The sequence below is a fragment of the Dicentrarchus labrax genome, unplaced genomic scaffold, assembly GCF_905237075.1.
Source record: "Dicentrarchus labrax unplaced genomic scaffold, dlabrax2021, whole genome shotgun sequence".
In the NCBI taxonomy this organism is placed as follows: domain Eukaryota; kingdom Metazoa; phylum Chordata; class Actinopteri; family Moronidae; genus Dicentrarchus; species Dicentrarchus labrax.
In genome coordinates, this window is record NW_026136719.1 from 32,721,173 (window position 1) to 32,740,592 (window position 19,420).

General features: G+C 40.6%; 1 protein-coding gene across 3 annotated transcripts in view; it reads left to right on the forward strand.

The window, feature by feature from the left end:
* The window catches only part of arnt2 (aryl-hydrocarbon receptor nuclear translocator 2), a 77,460-nt gene that overhangs the window by 22,208 nt on the left and 35,832 nt on the right, over window positions 1-19,420 (forward strand). For all 3 annotated transcript variants that reach the window (XM_051380001.1, XM_051380000.1, XM_051380002.1), the window contains 4 exons: window positions 1,766-1,979; window positions 9,755-9,857; window positions 14,347-14,412; window positions 16,497-16,582. In XM_051380001.1, the coding sequence (XP_051235961.1) occupies window positions 1,766-1,979; window positions 9,755-9,857; window positions 14,347-14,412; window positions 16,497-16,582 (469 nt within the window). The remainder of the gene's footprint in view (window positions 1-1,765; window positions 1,980-9,754; window positions 9,858-14,346; window positions 14,413-16,496; window positions 16,583-19,420) is intronic.

Below are 19,420 nucleotides of genomic sequence, written 5' to 3' on the forward strand. Positions count from 1 at the left end.
GGTACGCCGTTCGACGGAATATCGTAAATAGCACAACTTATAATCGTGAATGTCTTTAGATTGCGCTGAATAAATTTGAAGTTGATCCAATAAATTCCCTAGGAGGAGTTCGTTCAAATACATCGTGTGCAAATCGCCGGAAATGACCACGGAATGGTCGACTTCCTGTTGGGTTTCAGGTTATGGGTCCAAGAGGCTTTTTTGCTTGTCCCATCATGATACACATGCATGGCAATTTTCATACGACATGTCGGTCATACGTGTCTTTGGGGATGATTCTCGGGGGTGTGGCTAAGCCATTTTGCAGCGCCCATCTACGGGACCAAGACAATACCTCAGCCTTCGCCACGACTGAATTTTGTGCAAAGTTTCATGAGTTTTCGGGGATGTTTAGCCCCCCAAAAAGTGTTCAAATGTTAACAGAAAAGCAGATTTTTGCCATGTCGCCATGGCAACAAGGTCCCACGCAATCATCTTCATCGTCCTAAGGAAATTCTGACAGAATTGGACCCCTAGAAAATACGAAATTTTTCGCCACGACTGACATGTGCGCCGCGTTTCATGAGTTTTCGAGCATGTTGCTGCCTCCAAATATGCGATCGAAGTGGCAGAAAAATTATAATAAGTCCTTCCATTACAATAGGGCCTTCACACGGTCAATGCTCGGGTCCTAATAATTGTGGAAATGCTCGGTTTGGAGGCCAGAGGAACATTTCCCATCAATCCCCCAAAACCCTGGGACTCCCTACCTGAATATAGGTAAAGGCTTCAGTGTTTCACACAGGTGGAGAATTTACTTGTGGTGGTTGGTGGTGCGGTGTGTTCTACTGACTGCAGTAGGGTGACCTAGTATTTATGTCACAGATTGTTTTGTTTTGTTGTTTTTTTATGGTGACAGTATGATATCACAGTATTACCACTATTATATTATTATTCTGTTATCCCTTTTAGTGAATCTATCTGAAGATATTCAGTATGTGTATGCCGTAAGTGTTTATTGGCTCCAAATTGGAATGAAAAAGAGGTATGTGCCTACATGTGTTTTGGGAGGAGTAGCCTCACAGTATAAATAAAAAAAAACATCCATTAGTTAATTGTTCACGGATGGTGTGGTGTTCTCGGATGGTTAAAAAATAAAAATAAAAAATGCTGAAAGGAAGAAAGAAGACCTGCCTTCGGTTCAGTTATTGCAGTGCTGGTATATTCCTCTGATAGAACTTTACAACAAAAGCACAACAGTAACAGGGCCACAAGCTCAATGTAACTCCATCCTTTTCAAGATTCAGTGTAGTGCATGTTAAAAGTGGACTGTACTTACTGGAGCAGTCGGTGAGCTAAGTAACTAAAGCTGATCACTACATTTTTCCAGGAAACTGGAACAGTTTTGACAATGGGAGACCTGGAAAATGACTCCCTGGGTAGATCACTACCTACTAATCTAGAGAGTGGTTTGAGACACACCCTGAGACAAATCAGAGTCCTCATTTGTCATGATTATACACACTGAAGGCCATAGCCAGTGTGTAATCCACAGCCTGTTTTGTAATGATTCAGCAAGCTCAGTATCTGTCTTTTCTTTTACTCAGGTTTTGAGTTGAAGGTAATGAAGCTAGTGGTCCTTCAACATTATCTGACTCTTACACTTAGCAATTATGGCTAATTAGTGAATGTATTACAGCATACTGCTGATTATAAATAGGCCACCTCCTACATTTTAACTGTTTCCTCCTGTCTCTGTGTTTGTGTACCTTTCTGCTCTCTGCAGGAACTGAAGCATCTGATCCTGGAGGCGGCAGACGGCTTCCTGTTTGTGGTCGCCGCCGAGACGGGCCGGGTGATCTATGTGTCGGACTCTGTGACACCGGTGCTGAACCATCCCCAGTCGGAGTGGTTTGGCAGCACTCTGTACGAGCAGGTCCACCCTGACGATGTGGACAAGCTGAGGGAACAGCTCAGCACTTCAGAAAACTCCATGACAGGTAGAGGAAGCACCATCACAACAAATTCTCTACCGGCTAAACATTTTTCTCTTTTTTTCTGTTTTTGTTTATTGGTTTGTAAAAGGTCACAGGAGCTGGACTTGTCCTTATATGCTGTCCTGTCAGACACACAAGTCCTACCTTTTAGACTGTGCTCGCTATTTTTTAATATCAAAGTCTTTCCTTTGTCACATTGGTGTTCTCATACTCAGTCAGTTAGTTACTATAGTACTGCCCTGCACAGGACAAAAAGGTGAGCCCTAGCTCATCCCTGGCCTGTGGTGTTCAAAAGCCCTAACCCAACCCCAGCCTGACAAAGTCTGACCCAAGACCGACCCCAAAACTAATCGGACTTTAAGCTCTCTCTGAACATGCTAAACACATGACTGTCGGTGGCACAAGTACCAGTGTCACCGACAGTCATGCTTATAAAGATTCATGCAGAGAGAAGCATAGGCGTGCAGCAGAGAATATGGCCAAGCTATGTGATCCAGCAGTAAATCAGTAGTCTAAACAAAGACTTATGGCCTATCTTTCTTTGATGTTAAATAACTTTACAGAAACTGAATCTGTTGAATAGTGTACAGTCACAGTCATCATTCACTGTTTATTAGCGAGTGCTGTGAAGAGATGTCCTCCTGTCCTCCATTGTCCTCCTTGCTTTGCTATAAACGCATATGACTAACCTCCCAGATACACAATTCCCCATGATTCTGTCTTCACATCTGCGCGTAGATGCAGATGCATACATGTAACACACTGAAAGGAGAGAGCCCAAAAAAAAAGGGCCGCTGAATCCGTCCAGAAGAACGTGTCGGGACCCATCAGGTCTTATGCCACAGCGACTTTGTTCTCTTCTTGTGCTGCTGTTGATTCTTCATCATTGTGCTTGCATGTTGGGACCATTGTTTAGCTATTTTGCTATTTTGTAACAGTGAGTGATGACATGATTAACTGTGCTGCAGTGCCAGCAGTGATATTTCCATCTGTCAGAATGATAGACTGTGTTTGGAATCGACCTTTTTGGCAGCAGACATTTTGACTCGTCGTGGCAGGAAAAGGACAGGTTAATGATGGCTCAGCAGCCATTTTGACATGAAATCGTAGCATAAACACAGGTGATACTAATTCAAGTTGATACTAATTGAGGTTTCCTTCGAAGAGATTCAGGGTGCTGTTATTGTGCATGTTGGCTCGCTGGAAAGGCTCTAAATGGAATGGAAGCTTAATTAGTGTCATTGCACACCTGTGTTTACACTACTGTGTTATGTCAAAATGGATGCTGCTTTTTACACTCTGAATCTACTTTTTTGTTATTCTCTGGTATGTTTAGGGAGGCATAATCTCCACAGGCAGCTGCTTAAATCACACAAATCTCTCCTTTTGTCCATATGTTGTGAACTTATATTAGGTACACCTAGCTAAATCTAATAGGAAAAGACAAGACTACATAAATTGGTAGTCCAAAGGATTTACTAGAAATGTATTAGACCTCTTTCTGTGGTCAGCCCTGAACCTGATCAGCCCCTCTACAGTGCTGTGCCTTTGTGCCTAATCTACTAGTACCTGGATACAGCTAATCTCTCCTGGTCTAACTGCTCAATTCGATGGACAGTTTAAATCAGGACATTTGAATTTGATGTCCGCCCGTATTCATTTGAGCCAGAATGAACGGATGAAAGGCTCCTGGAGGTGTGGCTTTTAAAGACGTGGATGTTCAACAGGTAGAGAGGATCTAGTGCACAGGCCCCACTGGCCGTGTTGTTCTCTCCTAGGGCAAGCTGCCTCAAAATAAAAACAAAACACCAGTGTTCCTTTTCATGTGTTTTAAATCCCTGCAATCTAGAGTAATGCTTTTTTCTTCTTGCAGCTTAGACAGGAAGCATCAGGCCTCCACCTCTCTTTAATCTGATGTGTTCCACAAAAATGATTCTTGATTAAGGAGCTTTTGCTGGTAATATTAAGTTACACTAACTTATTGTCATAAGTTAGAGAAATATTCCTGATTAAGTACTTTTTGTTTTCACACAAATTACAAAATTAGGTCAGTGTCACTTAAAATTAAGTGACTTGATCAAGAATGTTTGTTTTACTTAAAGTTTTCAATGTAATCAGTTTCAAGTATTTTTTGTTAAATTAACTTATATCCTCCTATGGAGTGATTTCTCCTGTGTTTAATCCTCTTCTCCATATCTTGTATCTCTCATGTTGCACGATAATTCTAAATGCATGAGGGTATTGTGTTAGGAGGCACTGAGGCAAGTGACATTTTTAAAATATCGGCCACTAGAGGGCAACATTGTATCGTCAAACATCTTCCTCTGCACGGTCCTCTGGAGGCTCCGCAGCATGTCAGCGGAGCCTCTTGAGTTTGTATGTCAGTCTTTCCGTCTGACCCCAGAGGCCCTCTGAACCACACTGAGTACCCAGCAGTGGCATGTAATCCACGTAACACAGTAATCTCCATGTAGAGCTGTGACAGATGAAAATACACACACAACACAAGCACATACACAGCCTTTGAAGTACCAGCATTTCTCAGAGTTAAGTTTCATTCAGTGGAACTAAAGCAGTATGTTTTGGAGATTCTTTCTCCTTCTTCTGCTGGGCACTGTTTGGACTTTGTTGTGTGCCTGTTGAACGACTGCATGTTTTTCCCGGCTTGCTGACGTGGAAGGACTGAAAAACATTAATCAGCCAGAAGTGATTCCTGCACACCAGTTGTTGCTGTCTGTTGTTTGTTGAGGGAATAATAATTGATCCATTTGCTATTTTGGAATCTTTTGGGGGGCATTAATGGTGTGATTATCTGTGCATTGACCTTTTCTAGTACTTGATGTGTGCTTCTAATGTCCTTTAGAACTCAAAATAGTCTCTGTTCTAAGCCTGGTGGAAAAAGCCTATAAAGTACATTTCTGGCCATTATGACACATTAAAATCTCATCTCATCATTATTTCGGTGGAGTACGACCTCCTTCAGCAAGGAAGGCAGGTTTTAAAGTAGGTTTCTCAGACTGGCAGTGGTAAGGATGTTATTAGCCTAGCTTAGGAATAAGACTTTGCCCCTAGTTATCATTACATAGAATTGTTTCTCTAAAGACCATGCCATTTGTCTGGCTTAAAAAGCAGTTTGTTTAGATTGGTGATAGTATTCTGGTAGAATAGGATGAGGGTCATGTACAAAGGGATGATAAGAGGATGAGGAGAGGGATGATAAGGGTAATTTGCATAGGGAAGAACAGATGCTAATTAGAGTTATCGAGAGACATCTCGATGAGCTTGTTGCTTCATTGCCCCCCCTGCAGTTCTTGTAATAGAAGAAGAATTACTTAGATGGAAGTATTAACCCTGGCACGCTTGACTATTTCTGTCAATAGCATGGATTAACAGATACAGTCGGTGAGCCAGTGTTCTTTAAACTGGCGTGATAATGACAACTTTAATGGCAATCCCAGTGTTGTTTATAAAATGTGTACTTATATTAAATTGTTCAGCCATAGAAAAGCACAGCCAAAACAAGAAACCAATGGTACATAAACAATACAAGCAAGCAAGCAAAAGCACATAGGACAAAAACAATAAAGTAAGAAAAACAGTACAGTTTTTATATCCAGCATGTAAGTTCACACAGGCGGAAAATAGTTTGAGTGAGAGAGAATAGCATGTGCTTGTTATGTTTGTTTTCTGTGTTCTTTGGGCAAATTGTTGATGATGTAATCGGGTCTGTTATGTGTTCACCACGGTCATCAGCCCTCTCCTTGAAACAACATCATCAGTCGGCTGTTTGCGTGTTAAGTTCCAGTAAGCTTCATATTTGTGAGATGCTGAGAATTCCTTTGCCATCTGGAAAAGATCAGTCCTGTTCTAATAATGGTGGAGACTGTGATTGTGCAGGTTAGAGTAACAGAGCCAAGCTGTGGCGTCTCACCTTCCTTTCCTCTTCCATCCTGCACAAGGTCAACCTCAATGTTAGGGCTGCTTCAAATGTCTGTCGTCGTATTTTATGACACCATCAGCCTAAAAAGAAAATCCTTGAAAAAAATCCTCAATCTGAATAAAGTGATTCATTGGATTAAATGAGTTAGTCTATAAATGTAGAATGAGTAGGATTTATCGGTTGCTATGCGAGAGCAGCGGTGGTTGAGTGAGCTAGAGAGTGAATGAAGAGCAGGAGCGTCGTTAGCAAGAACAAAGCAGTGAATTGGAGAAATGAAACATTATCTTCTCATTGTTTAATAGTTGTTAACATTCTAAAGCACAAACAAACATGGCCACACCTCTGCACAACCCTGTGGGAGGGAGCCATATTGCACAGACCTGCAGCTCTTTATACATCATGACACAGACAGAGAGCAGAGGAGAGACAGAGACAGTCATGTAACCTGGTCTCTGTGTTTTTGTAGTCCCCACATTATAACATTATAACATTATAACATTATAACATTGATTTGAATGAATGAAGCCTCTAAGCTTCAAACTGTTTGGTACCGCCCTACTTAATATAATCTCTAATCCCATCCCACACCACTTTAACCATGTGATCAAGGAACACAAAGGCCCTTATGGTCCATGAAGGAGCGTTTCTGTGTCCCCTGGCAAAATGGGAATGGTTGCGTTCAAACTGTAGGCCAAAGTGACCCAAATCAGATTTTTGTGCTCAAATGTGACTCAGATCAGATTTTTGACATTGTGAACAGCACAAGCCACATGCAATCTGATGTTTGGCCACTTTCATATGTATATTCATTTTTTATGTGAATTTTATGGCACTCCAGATCAGGATCTTCTTGTGGGTCACTTCAGGACCGTGACCTGTTCACACTGGAATCTGATATGGGCCACATTTAACAAATAATCAGATCTGAGCAGTAAATCAGAATTGAGCACTAATGCTTGCAGTGCGCACAGCCTAATTGAACTCAAAAGAAGTCCCAGTAAGAAAATGGTTAGGAACTATTTATCATATGTTTCACTGTCAGCACTTCTGTACAAAAGCCTAAAATTGGAGTGGCAAATAAAGACATGAAGGGTCATTCTGAACTCTCTGTGTTATTGAGATCTCAGTGTTGGGTTGGAGCAGCTTTCCTCTGGCAGGTCCAGTGATCAGCTGTCTCTTTGAGCCTTCACAGGAATTTCTCTCCTTTCATTTCTGTGTCAGTGCCAGTAAATAGAGTTGGTTGAGGAAATGACTGTGCACTTAGCTCACACGAATGGCAGTTTGATGTTAGTCACAGTCTGTTAAATTGGGCCCATAAGGGCCTTTCATTGTAAGTTTATTAAACACCACTTCTGAGATGATGGATATGATGCAGTTTGAATAAATACTGCAGTATAATAAAACTAATATGAAGGAATGATGTTACCCTGGATTTATTCTGATTGGATATTTTAATTATATCTGAACAGGGAGCGGTACAGGGAGCGGTGTATTGGGACTCTAAACAATCAGGTTGGGGTGCACAAATTAAGTCGATGACAATGAAATAAGAATATTTGGGATGGGGATCTCTAAGTGTGGCTGTGCGCAACAGTGACACCATCAGTCAGTCATGTGATCAACTCTGTGGAACATGACAATGATCTTTGACCCGGATTTTATGGATTGCTAATATTGGCAAAAAACATAATTATCAACCAAATAACAGCCATAAAATAAAGCTAAAGTTATTTTTAATCTAAAATAAATGGGATCTTATTATTATTATTAGCATTCTTATTTAGGTATACTTACCTAAATTCTGTTTCACATACAGCGTGACTCTGAGCTGTGACAACAGTATACAAAGAGGGCTGCCATATACACAAAATTGCACCTCCTGTTTCTCATACTGTAATAAATGAATCTCAGGGCGTTTTCACACCTGCCTTGTTTAGTTCGGTTGAATCGAACCCTGGAGCGTTTGCCCCCTTGGTGCAGTTCGTTTGGGAAGGTGTGAACACATCAATCGCACTCAGGTGCGGACCAAAACAACCGGACTGAGACCTTGTTGAAGAGGTGGTCTCGGTCCGGTACCAAACAAACTCTGGTACGGTTCGTTTGTGGTGAGAACACGATCCAACCTCGATCCGACCCAACTGTAGGAAGCATTGGGCCTGTTATGGACTAAACCACCTCCCGTAGCCAGCTCCGCTGTGCATGCTGTGTTAAAGACCACAGGCGTAACGTTACCTGATGGATCTTCGGAAATATTTTCGGCTGATGAGCATGTCACAGTTCAGGAGGATTAATGCAAGCCTCCACCTGAACTGTCTTGATATGCGTTGTCGGCGACTCCAGTGCATCATGACATAATTTTCCAGCCTCAGCCTTGCCTCAGTTTCAAACTGTACCGTTTGCCTACAGTGATAAGTGCAAACTATGTAATACATGATGACCAGGGCCAAGAGCAACCCGCATAGTTGTCCCTCCATTGTAAAATTGAAAAGTGGCGCTCTGGAGTCTGCTCTTCTTTGTTTACTTCCGGGAGTTTTCCCGCAAGGAAATTCTGACCAATTAGAGAGCAGTTTCCTCGCGCATCACACATTTTGGTCCGCTTGTAAATGCTGCCCTGTGAACACAAACCAAACTCGAGGCCATATGCAACATTGTAACAAGTTGGTCCCTGATTCGGACCAGAGCAAACGAACTATAGGTGTGAAAACGCCCTCAGACTTCCAATGTCTTCATCATATCAGGTACTGACTGTCTCATACAATGATATTCAGACATTCATTGGCCAGCTAGAACAAATATCCAACAGGGCACGAGGCTTATATCAGGAGGGTACCAAATTACTGGCAAGTGGAAACGTAGTCAGGCACAGGAAAAGTGAAACCATCAGTGGTATGCTCCCCAGGAGAACATTTTAAGAAACAAAATACAAAAGGAATGCATTCTCTGTGCTTTCCTAATAATCTAAAGCCTGGTCCTTGTGACTACAACCACAAGGAGAAATCACTTAAGTGTAAATATACAAGGAAACATTTTATATTGAATGCATCCAGAGTACTCCAGCCCGTCCCTCCTCCAGTGCCAGTCAGAAGAAGGTGTCTCTTCTTCCTCCTAAACGGGCTCATTGGGTAGGTGTGTAGACTAACCTTTTTAGGCCCATCTTTTCCTAAATGATCCACTGTGGTGTCGTGCTCAGCAGCACCATCAGCCTGGCAGGGTGTAGCATTAAGAGGAGGGCTAGTAGTAGCCAGTAGACACTGACAGCAGCTCATTTTTGCATCACAAATTACATTTTCACAAAAGAAAGATAAATAGTATAAAAATATAGTGATAAAACATTTGTTGGGGCCTATACCAAACAAACATGTTTTCTTCCATCTGGAGAACAGGATTTGTAGGCTGGGGCACATCTGCAGCACTATAGTACTTCATTATAATGCTGTTTCTCATATTTGACCTTTATCAAAAAAATGCAGCCTCTGCGATTTGCATATTGCACTTGGCCATACTGCAATTGTATAATAATATTTGGCCTTTGGATGTGAACTTGTTACTGTTGAGCCAGTCTTTTAGTTTTCAAAATGTAAAATTCAAGCTCAACTTGTAAAACGTTACATAACAGCATTCTGTCTTTACAATGGCTTTCCCATTATCACAGTCATGAAAAAACACAGCTTTTATATGCTTTTATAGAAGTGAGGCACAGTGAATGAAATAGGGCTATGAACTTAGAAGTGAAGTAAGGAGTAACTGGCTGTTGGTTGTGAATAAGTATTTACTGGTCTACATGTTCATGTTATCTGTGCCGTCATTTTAATTTGACTTTCCGTTTGTGTGTCAACAGGACGGATTCTGGACCTGAAGACAGGAACAGTGAAGAAGGAGGGACAGCAGTCCTCCATGAGGATGTGCATGGGCTCCAGACGCTCCTTCATCTGCCGCATGAGGTGTGTGTGACTGTGTGACTATTTGGTGTGTGTTTTTATTTCTATCCATTGACTTGGTGGAAGTGTTTTTTTAAAGACCCAGGCCAACGTTGAGCAGTCTAACCACTACCCTAAGTGTCATAAGTGTTGCATTATCTTGTGTTATTTAAACTCAACACGCTGCCTTTCCAAAAATATAAAAATATATTCTGTGTTTCAACATTAAAATGTGCTACACAGAATCCTGAAATATTTCCATCAGGGATGAGTCCAGTCACACATTTTAATTCTAACAAAGCTTGCAGAACCATAAGCTCTGGATATGTCATTTTTCAGCAGTGAATCATTCTGTCAGTAACAGATTTAGATAATGACTAATTAAAAGAAATTAGATGTGGATAGATTAAAGCATGTTGAAAACAAATGGAGCCTCTGATATGAGGTCACTTCAGCTTTTGTAACAGTGAATTTGAATCAATCGACAGGCCAGCAGCCTGAACTGGTACACAATGGTAAACAGCAGGGGTCCAAGTAATGTGACGGGCAGTCAGCAGTATGTAGCTCACAAAGCGACAACCATTAGACGTTCACAAAGACGTGAATGGCAGTTTTCTTTCATTCAGCTGCTGCACACACGGAACAGTCAAGAGTCCTGCTGAGCTGTTTCTAATTAGCCCCTACAGACACTTTTACAATGGTGTTTCACTTGTGATTGATTGTGGTGTTCAGGCTATTATTCTCACAATTAATCATAATATGCAGACCTGTTGGGGGGGGGTTACAGTTAGGGAGATTGTTGTAATGATGTGAAAATATACAGTATATATTTATAGAACAATATGAAAAATGCAGGGATGATGGCCTGAACCATTTAATCTGATAGTTTGTACCCTATACTGGAGCTCTCAGTACATGGCTCATTGCTGTTATGCTCTATGGTGGTAACTATTATCACCCAGCAGGTAACACTGACAACAGTGACAAGTTCTTGCGCTCCAGTGGGATCAGGTGGGTCGGCTCATAAACTGCGAAACAACCAAAAGACATCCTGCAAACTGTATTTAAATTACAGGTGATCTGTACTTTTTGATGTACAGAATCACAGACACAGACATCCTCTGTGCTGCCGGGTTGTAAGACCTGTGTGAAGCATCCACTTAGCTTTAGATGTAGCTTCTTTGCACAGTGTTCGCATGCATCCTGGAAAACCTGAAAATTTAGAGACTAGATTGCCAGTCATGAAAACACCTGGAAAATGATTGAACGTAGGTGCGTATTTTGTTGAATGAACGATAAACTGTATTTACCGGGGTTTACCCGGACGCTAACTTGTGAACACTTTCTGTAAAATGAAATAAATTCTACATGATTTGAATTTGTACTTAGGGGCTGTGATCAAACTAATGTAGTCAATTTGCCCTGTCCTGCAAGGCATGTGTCTCTCTGGAATCATACTGTTAACTGCCATTTTGCCAAAAAAACACACTTTTTCAGAGCTGGCAACAGTACAAACATTTTTTACTCAAGTAGAAATACAGATTCTTGTGTATAGGCTCTGAAATGTACTCCGTGTGTAAAAGTAAGAAATACTCATCATGTTCTGTCATGCATGATGATGTAGGGAAGATGGGAATGATGCAAAATAATAATCATAAATTGATCATTCTCCTCAAATGCATTAGAAGTTACATAACAAGCCCGTTTTGAAAATGTAAAAAAACTACTTAAGTAAAGTAAGACGTATTTGTCTCTGCCTCTGCCTTTTATTAAACTCCTTCAAAGTCTTGAGGATGTAAACTACAACTTGACTGGCTGCGGGAGGCATCAACTGCGAGGTGGTGGTTCTAGGTTATTGTCCATTGGTACATGGATGTAATGACTGGCCAATAAAACCAGCAGGATACTTCTAGTTAAGCTGTTAATCTGATAGATGGCTGTAGTTATTTTACTTTAAATTAGAAATGTCTCTCCTCTGCAGTTTAGAAGGTGCCTGTATTTTCTTGACTAGAATTGATAGAGTTCAGATGCGCTTGACAGCGAAAGTCATGTTCTGTAACGGTGGCTTAATACCACACAGCAACAGTACAAAATATGACTCATGCCTGCTTTTTAAATTGAGATGTTCATGGACCCATAACCTATTTCACACCACATGAACCTCACACCATATGCCTTTCTATCCTGACGTGATAGCATTAATACTTTTGCTCCCCAGAGGTTTTGGTTAAATGACTGATGTTTCCATACATCATAGATAATTAGACTTAACAGGCTTTCCATCTATATTCTAATAATTATTGCCGTCTGTTGGATGTCACCCCAGTCCATAGCTTCTGACCCTTTACAAACCCACTTTCTTGCTAAATTGGTCTCTTTGCGTGTGCTCTGTCAGGATATCACAGTTTGCCCCACAGTCCTCATTACTACAAACTACATCAAAGCAGCTTTGAATGCTTGAAGGGCTTGGAAAAGCTCATGTTTAGTAACAAATAACACACCTTTTACATTTTTTTCCTGACACGCTGTGGTTTGTGTGTTAGTCCCAGAGTGTGTGGAATCACTTGGGGCTGCTTTAGCCTTGTTTTGTCTGGATCCGTCACAAAGGCCTGCAATTTTTTTGCACGAGAGCCGGAACGTGTTAGGAATTTATCGGACTGGCACGTTCTTCTGTTCTGTTGCTATTCCAGGCTCTGCATAATTCAAACAACATGCTGCTGGGACACTCCGAATGGGACTGCAAGCAAACAGAAACGCAACCACTTCTGTGACACGTACATAAACAAGGCAGAGAGAAACACAGCATGAGCAGCAGGCTAACATTTCAAGGAAGCCATTATTAGATCCAGGCAGGTTTATGTAACGTTCAAGCACAAGACTGGCCTTTCCACAGAAAAACACCCGCTGACTGTAGTCCAAGTCAACGGCTGCCTGCAGTGTTCCGACTCCACTCTGTAAGCTGTTTGTGGTTCAGTCTATTCACTGAGCAAAGGTGACATGTAATCAGGCCTCTTCATGCCGTGGTCTGGGTGAATACTCATTTCTGATTGGCTGCAGGTTGTCCATTAATTTCTGATGTAGGACACCTACTAAGTAGTTCCAGTGAAACTGTCTGTTTACATTTCTGAATTAATGAGCTCAAATGAACTAAATGAAAACTAAATCTGAATATCTGAATATATAAATATATCTCACAGCAGTGAGTGTAGTCTTTCAGTGGCTCATCCTCTGAACACTACAGGATGGAGACCCTTTCTATAAGCAATCCTCCCACACCCCATCCACTATTCAGCACACTACTTCAGGCTGCAGCCATCAGTACACATCGTTGGTGAAAATCTTGATTGATTTGGGGACAGTGACATGGCTGATAGCTAGCTTGTCTTGTTGTTAAACATACTGTTAAATTATATTTACTGTTTGTTGACTGTACACAGTGTTACTGACTCATAACATTAAGTCTCTGCCTCATAAGCCAAATTTTCTTCAGTATAATCAAATCTTCTATTGAGCAAAAAAATATGCCAAGGGTTCTTCTGCCAAGATAGTTTTGCTTGGCTATAATTCTTAAAACTAGAATAAAAATCTAGCCACTGAAAGACTGTAATGGGCTTTAAAACTAGAAAAGTGCCAAAAATTGAAGCAAGTTGTGCCTATTCCAAACAATGAAAACTCGCGTACTATTAAAGGTGGAAGTATTTTGTTCACTTTACTGAGCTGAATTTAAGAATTTGTAGCTTAATCTAAGCTTAATAATTTGCAAAAAAAAACTTACAATAAGACACAATGTCTTCAAACAGCATAATGAAAAGAAGTGACTTTGTCTTCAATGAAGGCACCAGAAGCATTCTTATTTTTAGCATTTTTCATTAAAACAATGGAAAACTAAACAGCTTCATTTCACTGAGACAAGACAACTTAAGTTGTTGTGCAAGTCTCTTAAAATAGGTAAAATAATCTTGTTCTACTCTACTGGGATAGTCTTCAAACCATTGTTGGAACTTACTCGTTAACGGTTAAATCAAGCTCAATATTAGCATATTAAGACACAGTTAGATACATTTTTTTAAAACAAGATTGCTTTGCTGAAGGTTGATTCCCTGCTTTCCGTGGTCACATATCTTTGGAATTTGGACAGATGTTTTAATAAAACAAGCAATTTGAGTAATTGAACAGTCTACAGTTCATTTCTGTGAACTGACAACAGAGAACATGGGCAACTGCAACTGACCTCTACACTGGAGTGAAGTACTTAGTTGCAGCACAAACAAAAAAAGAAATGAGATGGTACCGCTGTTGGACCAAAGACCAACACTCTCTTAGTGGAACATATCAGAACTGTGGTCAAGTTACAAAATCTTACAAAACATTTCAATAAAGAAGGGACCATGTGAGGATGGATATGTGTGGATATTGTTTGTATGTGCTGGGATTAGCAGCCAGCTGTTGGCATTTTATACCACCATGTGGAGTGTAATGTCTGCTGTTGTCTTTATTTTGTGTTTTTATGCAGGTGCGGTAGTGCTCCTCTGGATCACATCTCCCTAAACCGTCTGTCCAACATGAGGAAGAGATACAGGTACAGGAACTTCTTCTCTAAGCATGGTTATCATTTAGATCATTCCTTCTGCCTCACCCTCTCTCTATCTCTCCTCCTTTTCCCTCCTTCCCCAACATCCATTAACATGCTGGGGAACAGGTTCCTGTGAGTTTTCAAAATACTGTTCCAGTCTGGGTCAGCTGGTATTAACAGTCAGCAGATACAATCGTATACTGTGGGTTATGTAAAGGCCAAGTGTGTGGGATTTAGTGGCATCTAGTGGTGTAGTTGCAGATTGCAACCCCCCAACCTCATCTGGGCTAGTGACAGATCAATCGGCTGAGTAATCAGGCCAATAATCTAGTATTCTGACGTTACTGATGCCTTTGGCCCGTCAGTGTGGCTGCCCTGCAACAAATTTTAATGCTTAGGGAAGGTGGGAAAAAGTTTGTTTGGAGCCCTGTACTATTACTTTGATGCCTCCTGCTGTAAACATCGCCTAAATGTCCTCAGTTACCATCAGCTTTTCTAAATGTTAACACGTTTCTCCTGATTGACAGCTAATCTAACCCAAAACCGTTACTGGCTAGCATTAAATATGTTACAATGTATAAATGAATGCAGTTGAGTGGCGTTGCTTCTGCCATACTGTACCCTGCTCTCCCTTAAATAAAATAGAATAGAATAGGATAGAACTTTATTGTCCAGCCGAGGCCGGACAATCACCTTTGGTCTCACCAGAACAGATAAAAACATCCCATTACATCAATTAGAGGTGGGCGATATATATCGTTTGCGATAATATCGTCATTGTTGTTTTGACGATACATACAGCGTACAACATGCCTTTCTGCGCAGAAGGGAAAGAAATAACATGTTACTGGCTAACATAACCATGTATATTAGAAGTGCATGACTTTTCCTTGTTGTGATATTGGCATTATATATCTAAAAACTAGGGATGCTCGATATTGGCTTTTCTGCCGATATCCGATATTCCGATATTGTCCAACTCTCAATTTCCGATACCGATATCACCCGATACCGATATATGCAGGCTTTTTACACCAAAACTGTTGTTAGGTAACAACATAACAGAGCTCCTATTGTGGAATGAACACATTATGCCTAATTTTATTGTGATGCCCCACTGGATGCATAAATGCAACATGGCTTTCCAAATGTAAACACTGTCTGTGCAAAATAAGAGAACAACTTCAACTTTCATTGTATTAATACTGAAAAGAGCGCTAACACTAATCGCTAGCTGCGCGCTAGCTTTGGTTAATGTGTTTAATTGTATTATTCACCTGAAGGAGTGCTAATGTAAATTCTAAACCAATTGTTAGTTTGGTTAAGGAACAGCTCATAGCAGGGTCAAATATTTAAGGTACATTGCACTTATTTTGTGTTAATATTAAAATCATTCAGCTTTAAATTGTTTGCTTGTTAGCCACGGTTAGCAACCAACCAGTCTAGCGTGTAGCTGTTGTTGTTATACGTCATCTAGCGCGTGCCGGTAAATGTCCCATGCTGCGTTCATGCAGGCTCGGAAATGCTGAAGCCTACAGAACAAACATCGGTTATAAAAACCTGACGCCGATAATTCCCGATATTACATTTTATAGTGAATATCGGCCGATAATATCGGAGGGCTAATATTATCGGACATCCCTACTAAAAACCCATATTTGGTGACTAATCTGGGCCTCATCCAATTATATTCACAAAGTCCCTATCTAAAAACAACAAAACAGGCAGTATGGGCCAATGCGGTTCTGGCTCACTAACCTCCCATTCTATTTTCAATTTTGATTTCCACCCAGACCATTTACAGTTTCCTCACTTTTATTTACACTCTGTTTAGACTTTTTTATGTTAACACAGAAAATGAAGCAGAAATAAGCCATGTACAAAGATATTTTCGTGACATGAACAGATACAGATTTGCATTAGCCCACTAACACCCAGTAAGTAAAGGTGCTTCTAACCTAAAAGCCATGACTTGAAGAGAGATATGAAACCAACAATGTTACGTTTTGACCTGTGTTGTTTTTGAGTCCTTCCACAGCTGTGTCTGAGTAGCTAACATGCTGCTGTGTCTGTGTGTGTTTGATTGACAGGAATGGCCTTGGACCCTCAAAAGAAGGAGAGGCTCAGTACTCTGTGGTGCATTGCACTGGCTACATCAAAGCCTGGCCTCCCGCAGGTAAACAAACACACACACACTCGATGCTCTCATCTTTTTCCCCACTCAACCCAAACTTCACCTCACTGCATGAAACCCCGCCCGGAGTAAATGCGGCCCAGTCTAACCTAAAGCAGCTGTGGGCTCTGTGCAGCTCTGGATCGGGACCTGGGTTCAACCACAGATCCACAACAGCATGTGTGGTTCTGGAACCCATCCAGTGTGAGTGAGTGGAGCAGCAGGATTCAAAGCAGCTTTTTGGAAAGTCCGTGGCTCTCCCATGAGCCTGTGTTCAGATACAGTGGAAAGTAAACGTTTCATATCTTTGTCTGGTGTGACTTTGCCTGCTGGAGTGTTTTTGCAGTCTGTCTTTTGGGTGATGGATTTCCCAACTGACAGTACGGATGTTTGCTGTAACAACAAGCCTGTGTGTGGAGTGTGTCTCACCTACCAGGAACTTCCCAGGAGCTCCTGGTGTTCCTCTGGCTCTGCTCTCATCCCCGCTCCTGTCTCTGTACACTCAGGAAGGGGACTCTTCTATACTTCCTCTAAATATCACACTGCAAAAACAGCCCTTCTAGAAACAAGCCAAATATTCTTTAATATAATCACATTTTCTTGTATTGAGCCAATTAGGCTTGGCTGGAATTCTTAAAACTAGTACTGAAAAAATGCCAATAATTTAAGCAAGTTGGGTTTATTGCAAACAATGAAAACTAAATCATTTAAGATGGACTTTCTTAACATATGTATTTTGGTCACTTTTTTGAGCTGAATTTAAGAATGTGTACCTTAAAGCTGCAAGTAACGTTTTGTCATATTTGCTGAAATTTTCACTGTTTCACAGATAATCTGTGAAAAAATCTGGTTCCTCTGGCTCCTCCTAGTGCAACCAATCAGAGCTAAGAAAGATAGTCTTATTTCCAGCGTCAAATACAGACTTTATATCTTTCTTGGCTCTGATTGGTTGTTTTTTTCAGGCCCGGTGGATTCTTACAAATACCATTAGGAGCACTAGGAAGAGCCAGAGGAACCTGATTGTTTCACAGATTACCGGTGTCAGGATATAGTGAAAGTTTCAGCAAATATGACAAAAGCAATATTTTTTTGGGAAATGACCTTCTGCAGTTTTAATCTAAGATTAATAATTAGGGGGAAAAAATCTTACTATAAGACACAATTTCTTCAATTAGCATAATAAAAATAAGTGACTTTGTCTTAAATGAAGGCACCAGAAGCATTTTTATTTTTATAGTTATATATAGTTTTAGTTATTAAAACAATGAAAAACTAAACAGCTGCTTCATTTCCAACACTGGGACAAGACTACTTGCTCTTAAACTGAGAAATTGTCCAAGTGGTCTTCCTCTTCATATAAGGAAAATAATCTTGTTCCTCTGTTTGGATATTATGTAAACCATTGTTGGAAGTTTTTAAGCTCAATATTAGCTGTAATGTCTTATTTAGACAAAATTGAAACAAGATAACCTTTCTAACCCAAAACATGCTTGACAAGTTTATTTTTCTTTTTAGAAAAATACTTATTTCCCAGAAACAAGGCTTTTTTTACTTTCTTGAGATTCCTCTTTTGCAGAGCACTTTATGCCCCAAAATGCAACTGCAGGACCGCAGTCATCGCATTTGCTATGGAGGGAAAATGGAGTGGATGTTTGCAGAAATTGTCACTCTCCTTGACTCGCATATTGTGATTCCATGCTTACCCTGAAATTAGGTCTGATGATACACAGTCAAAAATCTATCTTTGGGGAAATGAAACGCTCACCCCCTGTGTGTTTGAAACTTAGATGTAAAAGGTTTGTAGTTTGCTCCTTTATGATGAACCGCAGCTGTGGTCAGCCAGAATACACATTTGTTACAGAACATTCCAATACTGACACTGTTTCACTGTGATAAGATGTTACCTGGCCCCACCTTTTTACTGACCTGCAGACCAAAATCCAAACCCCATAAACTTAGTCCTCACCCATCTGAAGACAAAAAAAAAGCTTAATTGTTTACTTGTTTTAAAGCTTGCAAGTTTATTTTCTTTACTACTTCACTACTATTTACTTTGCTAGCTGTTTTGGGGTTAAATTGATGTAGTGTCAGTGAACTGACTTGAACTGAATGCACAGACTGTTCACCATTGAACAAAGTCAGGTCACCTTGCTCAGAATCCTTTTAAATCACACTCCTTTTGTCAACAAATTCAATTCAGTTCAGTTCAGTTTTATTTATATAATGCCAAGACATAACAGAAATGATCTTAGGACATGTTTCATACAGAGATGCACAACAGCAGTAATAGGAGTAATCAGGAGAGACTTTGCTTTGAATGAGCAAATAATTGACACGTGCTCAGTATAAGAGAAATGTCAAAAGTCTTTGGCATCTATACCCCATCGTGACTTCATTGTATTTGAAGGGGTCAGTGAAGCTGTGTTTAGTATAGGCTAGACACTGGCAGTGTTGATGAGGAGTGGATGTCAGATGAGCTCAACCTCAACACTAGATATGATGAAGTGGAGGTGAACGGGGTGGAGGAGCACTGAAATGACAGCTGAAAGCAGCAGAGAGGAGAACGGATTTAAAGTTTGATAGCAGCTACATGATCAGCTGCAGGAGATTGTGGCTAAGTCTGACTAGTTTAGCTGATTAAGAAAGGGAGTGAGAGATTTGTGAATAAATGAGTCTTCATGCTTGAACCTCCACTGAGCTTTATTAACACACAACTATAATAAAAATAGAAATATGACTACTACTACAATAATAATAATAATAAATAATGATAATGATCCTCGATCTAGGTAGGCACGCCTTCCATCCATGGGAACTTAAGAAATAAGTGAAGTTGGTAAC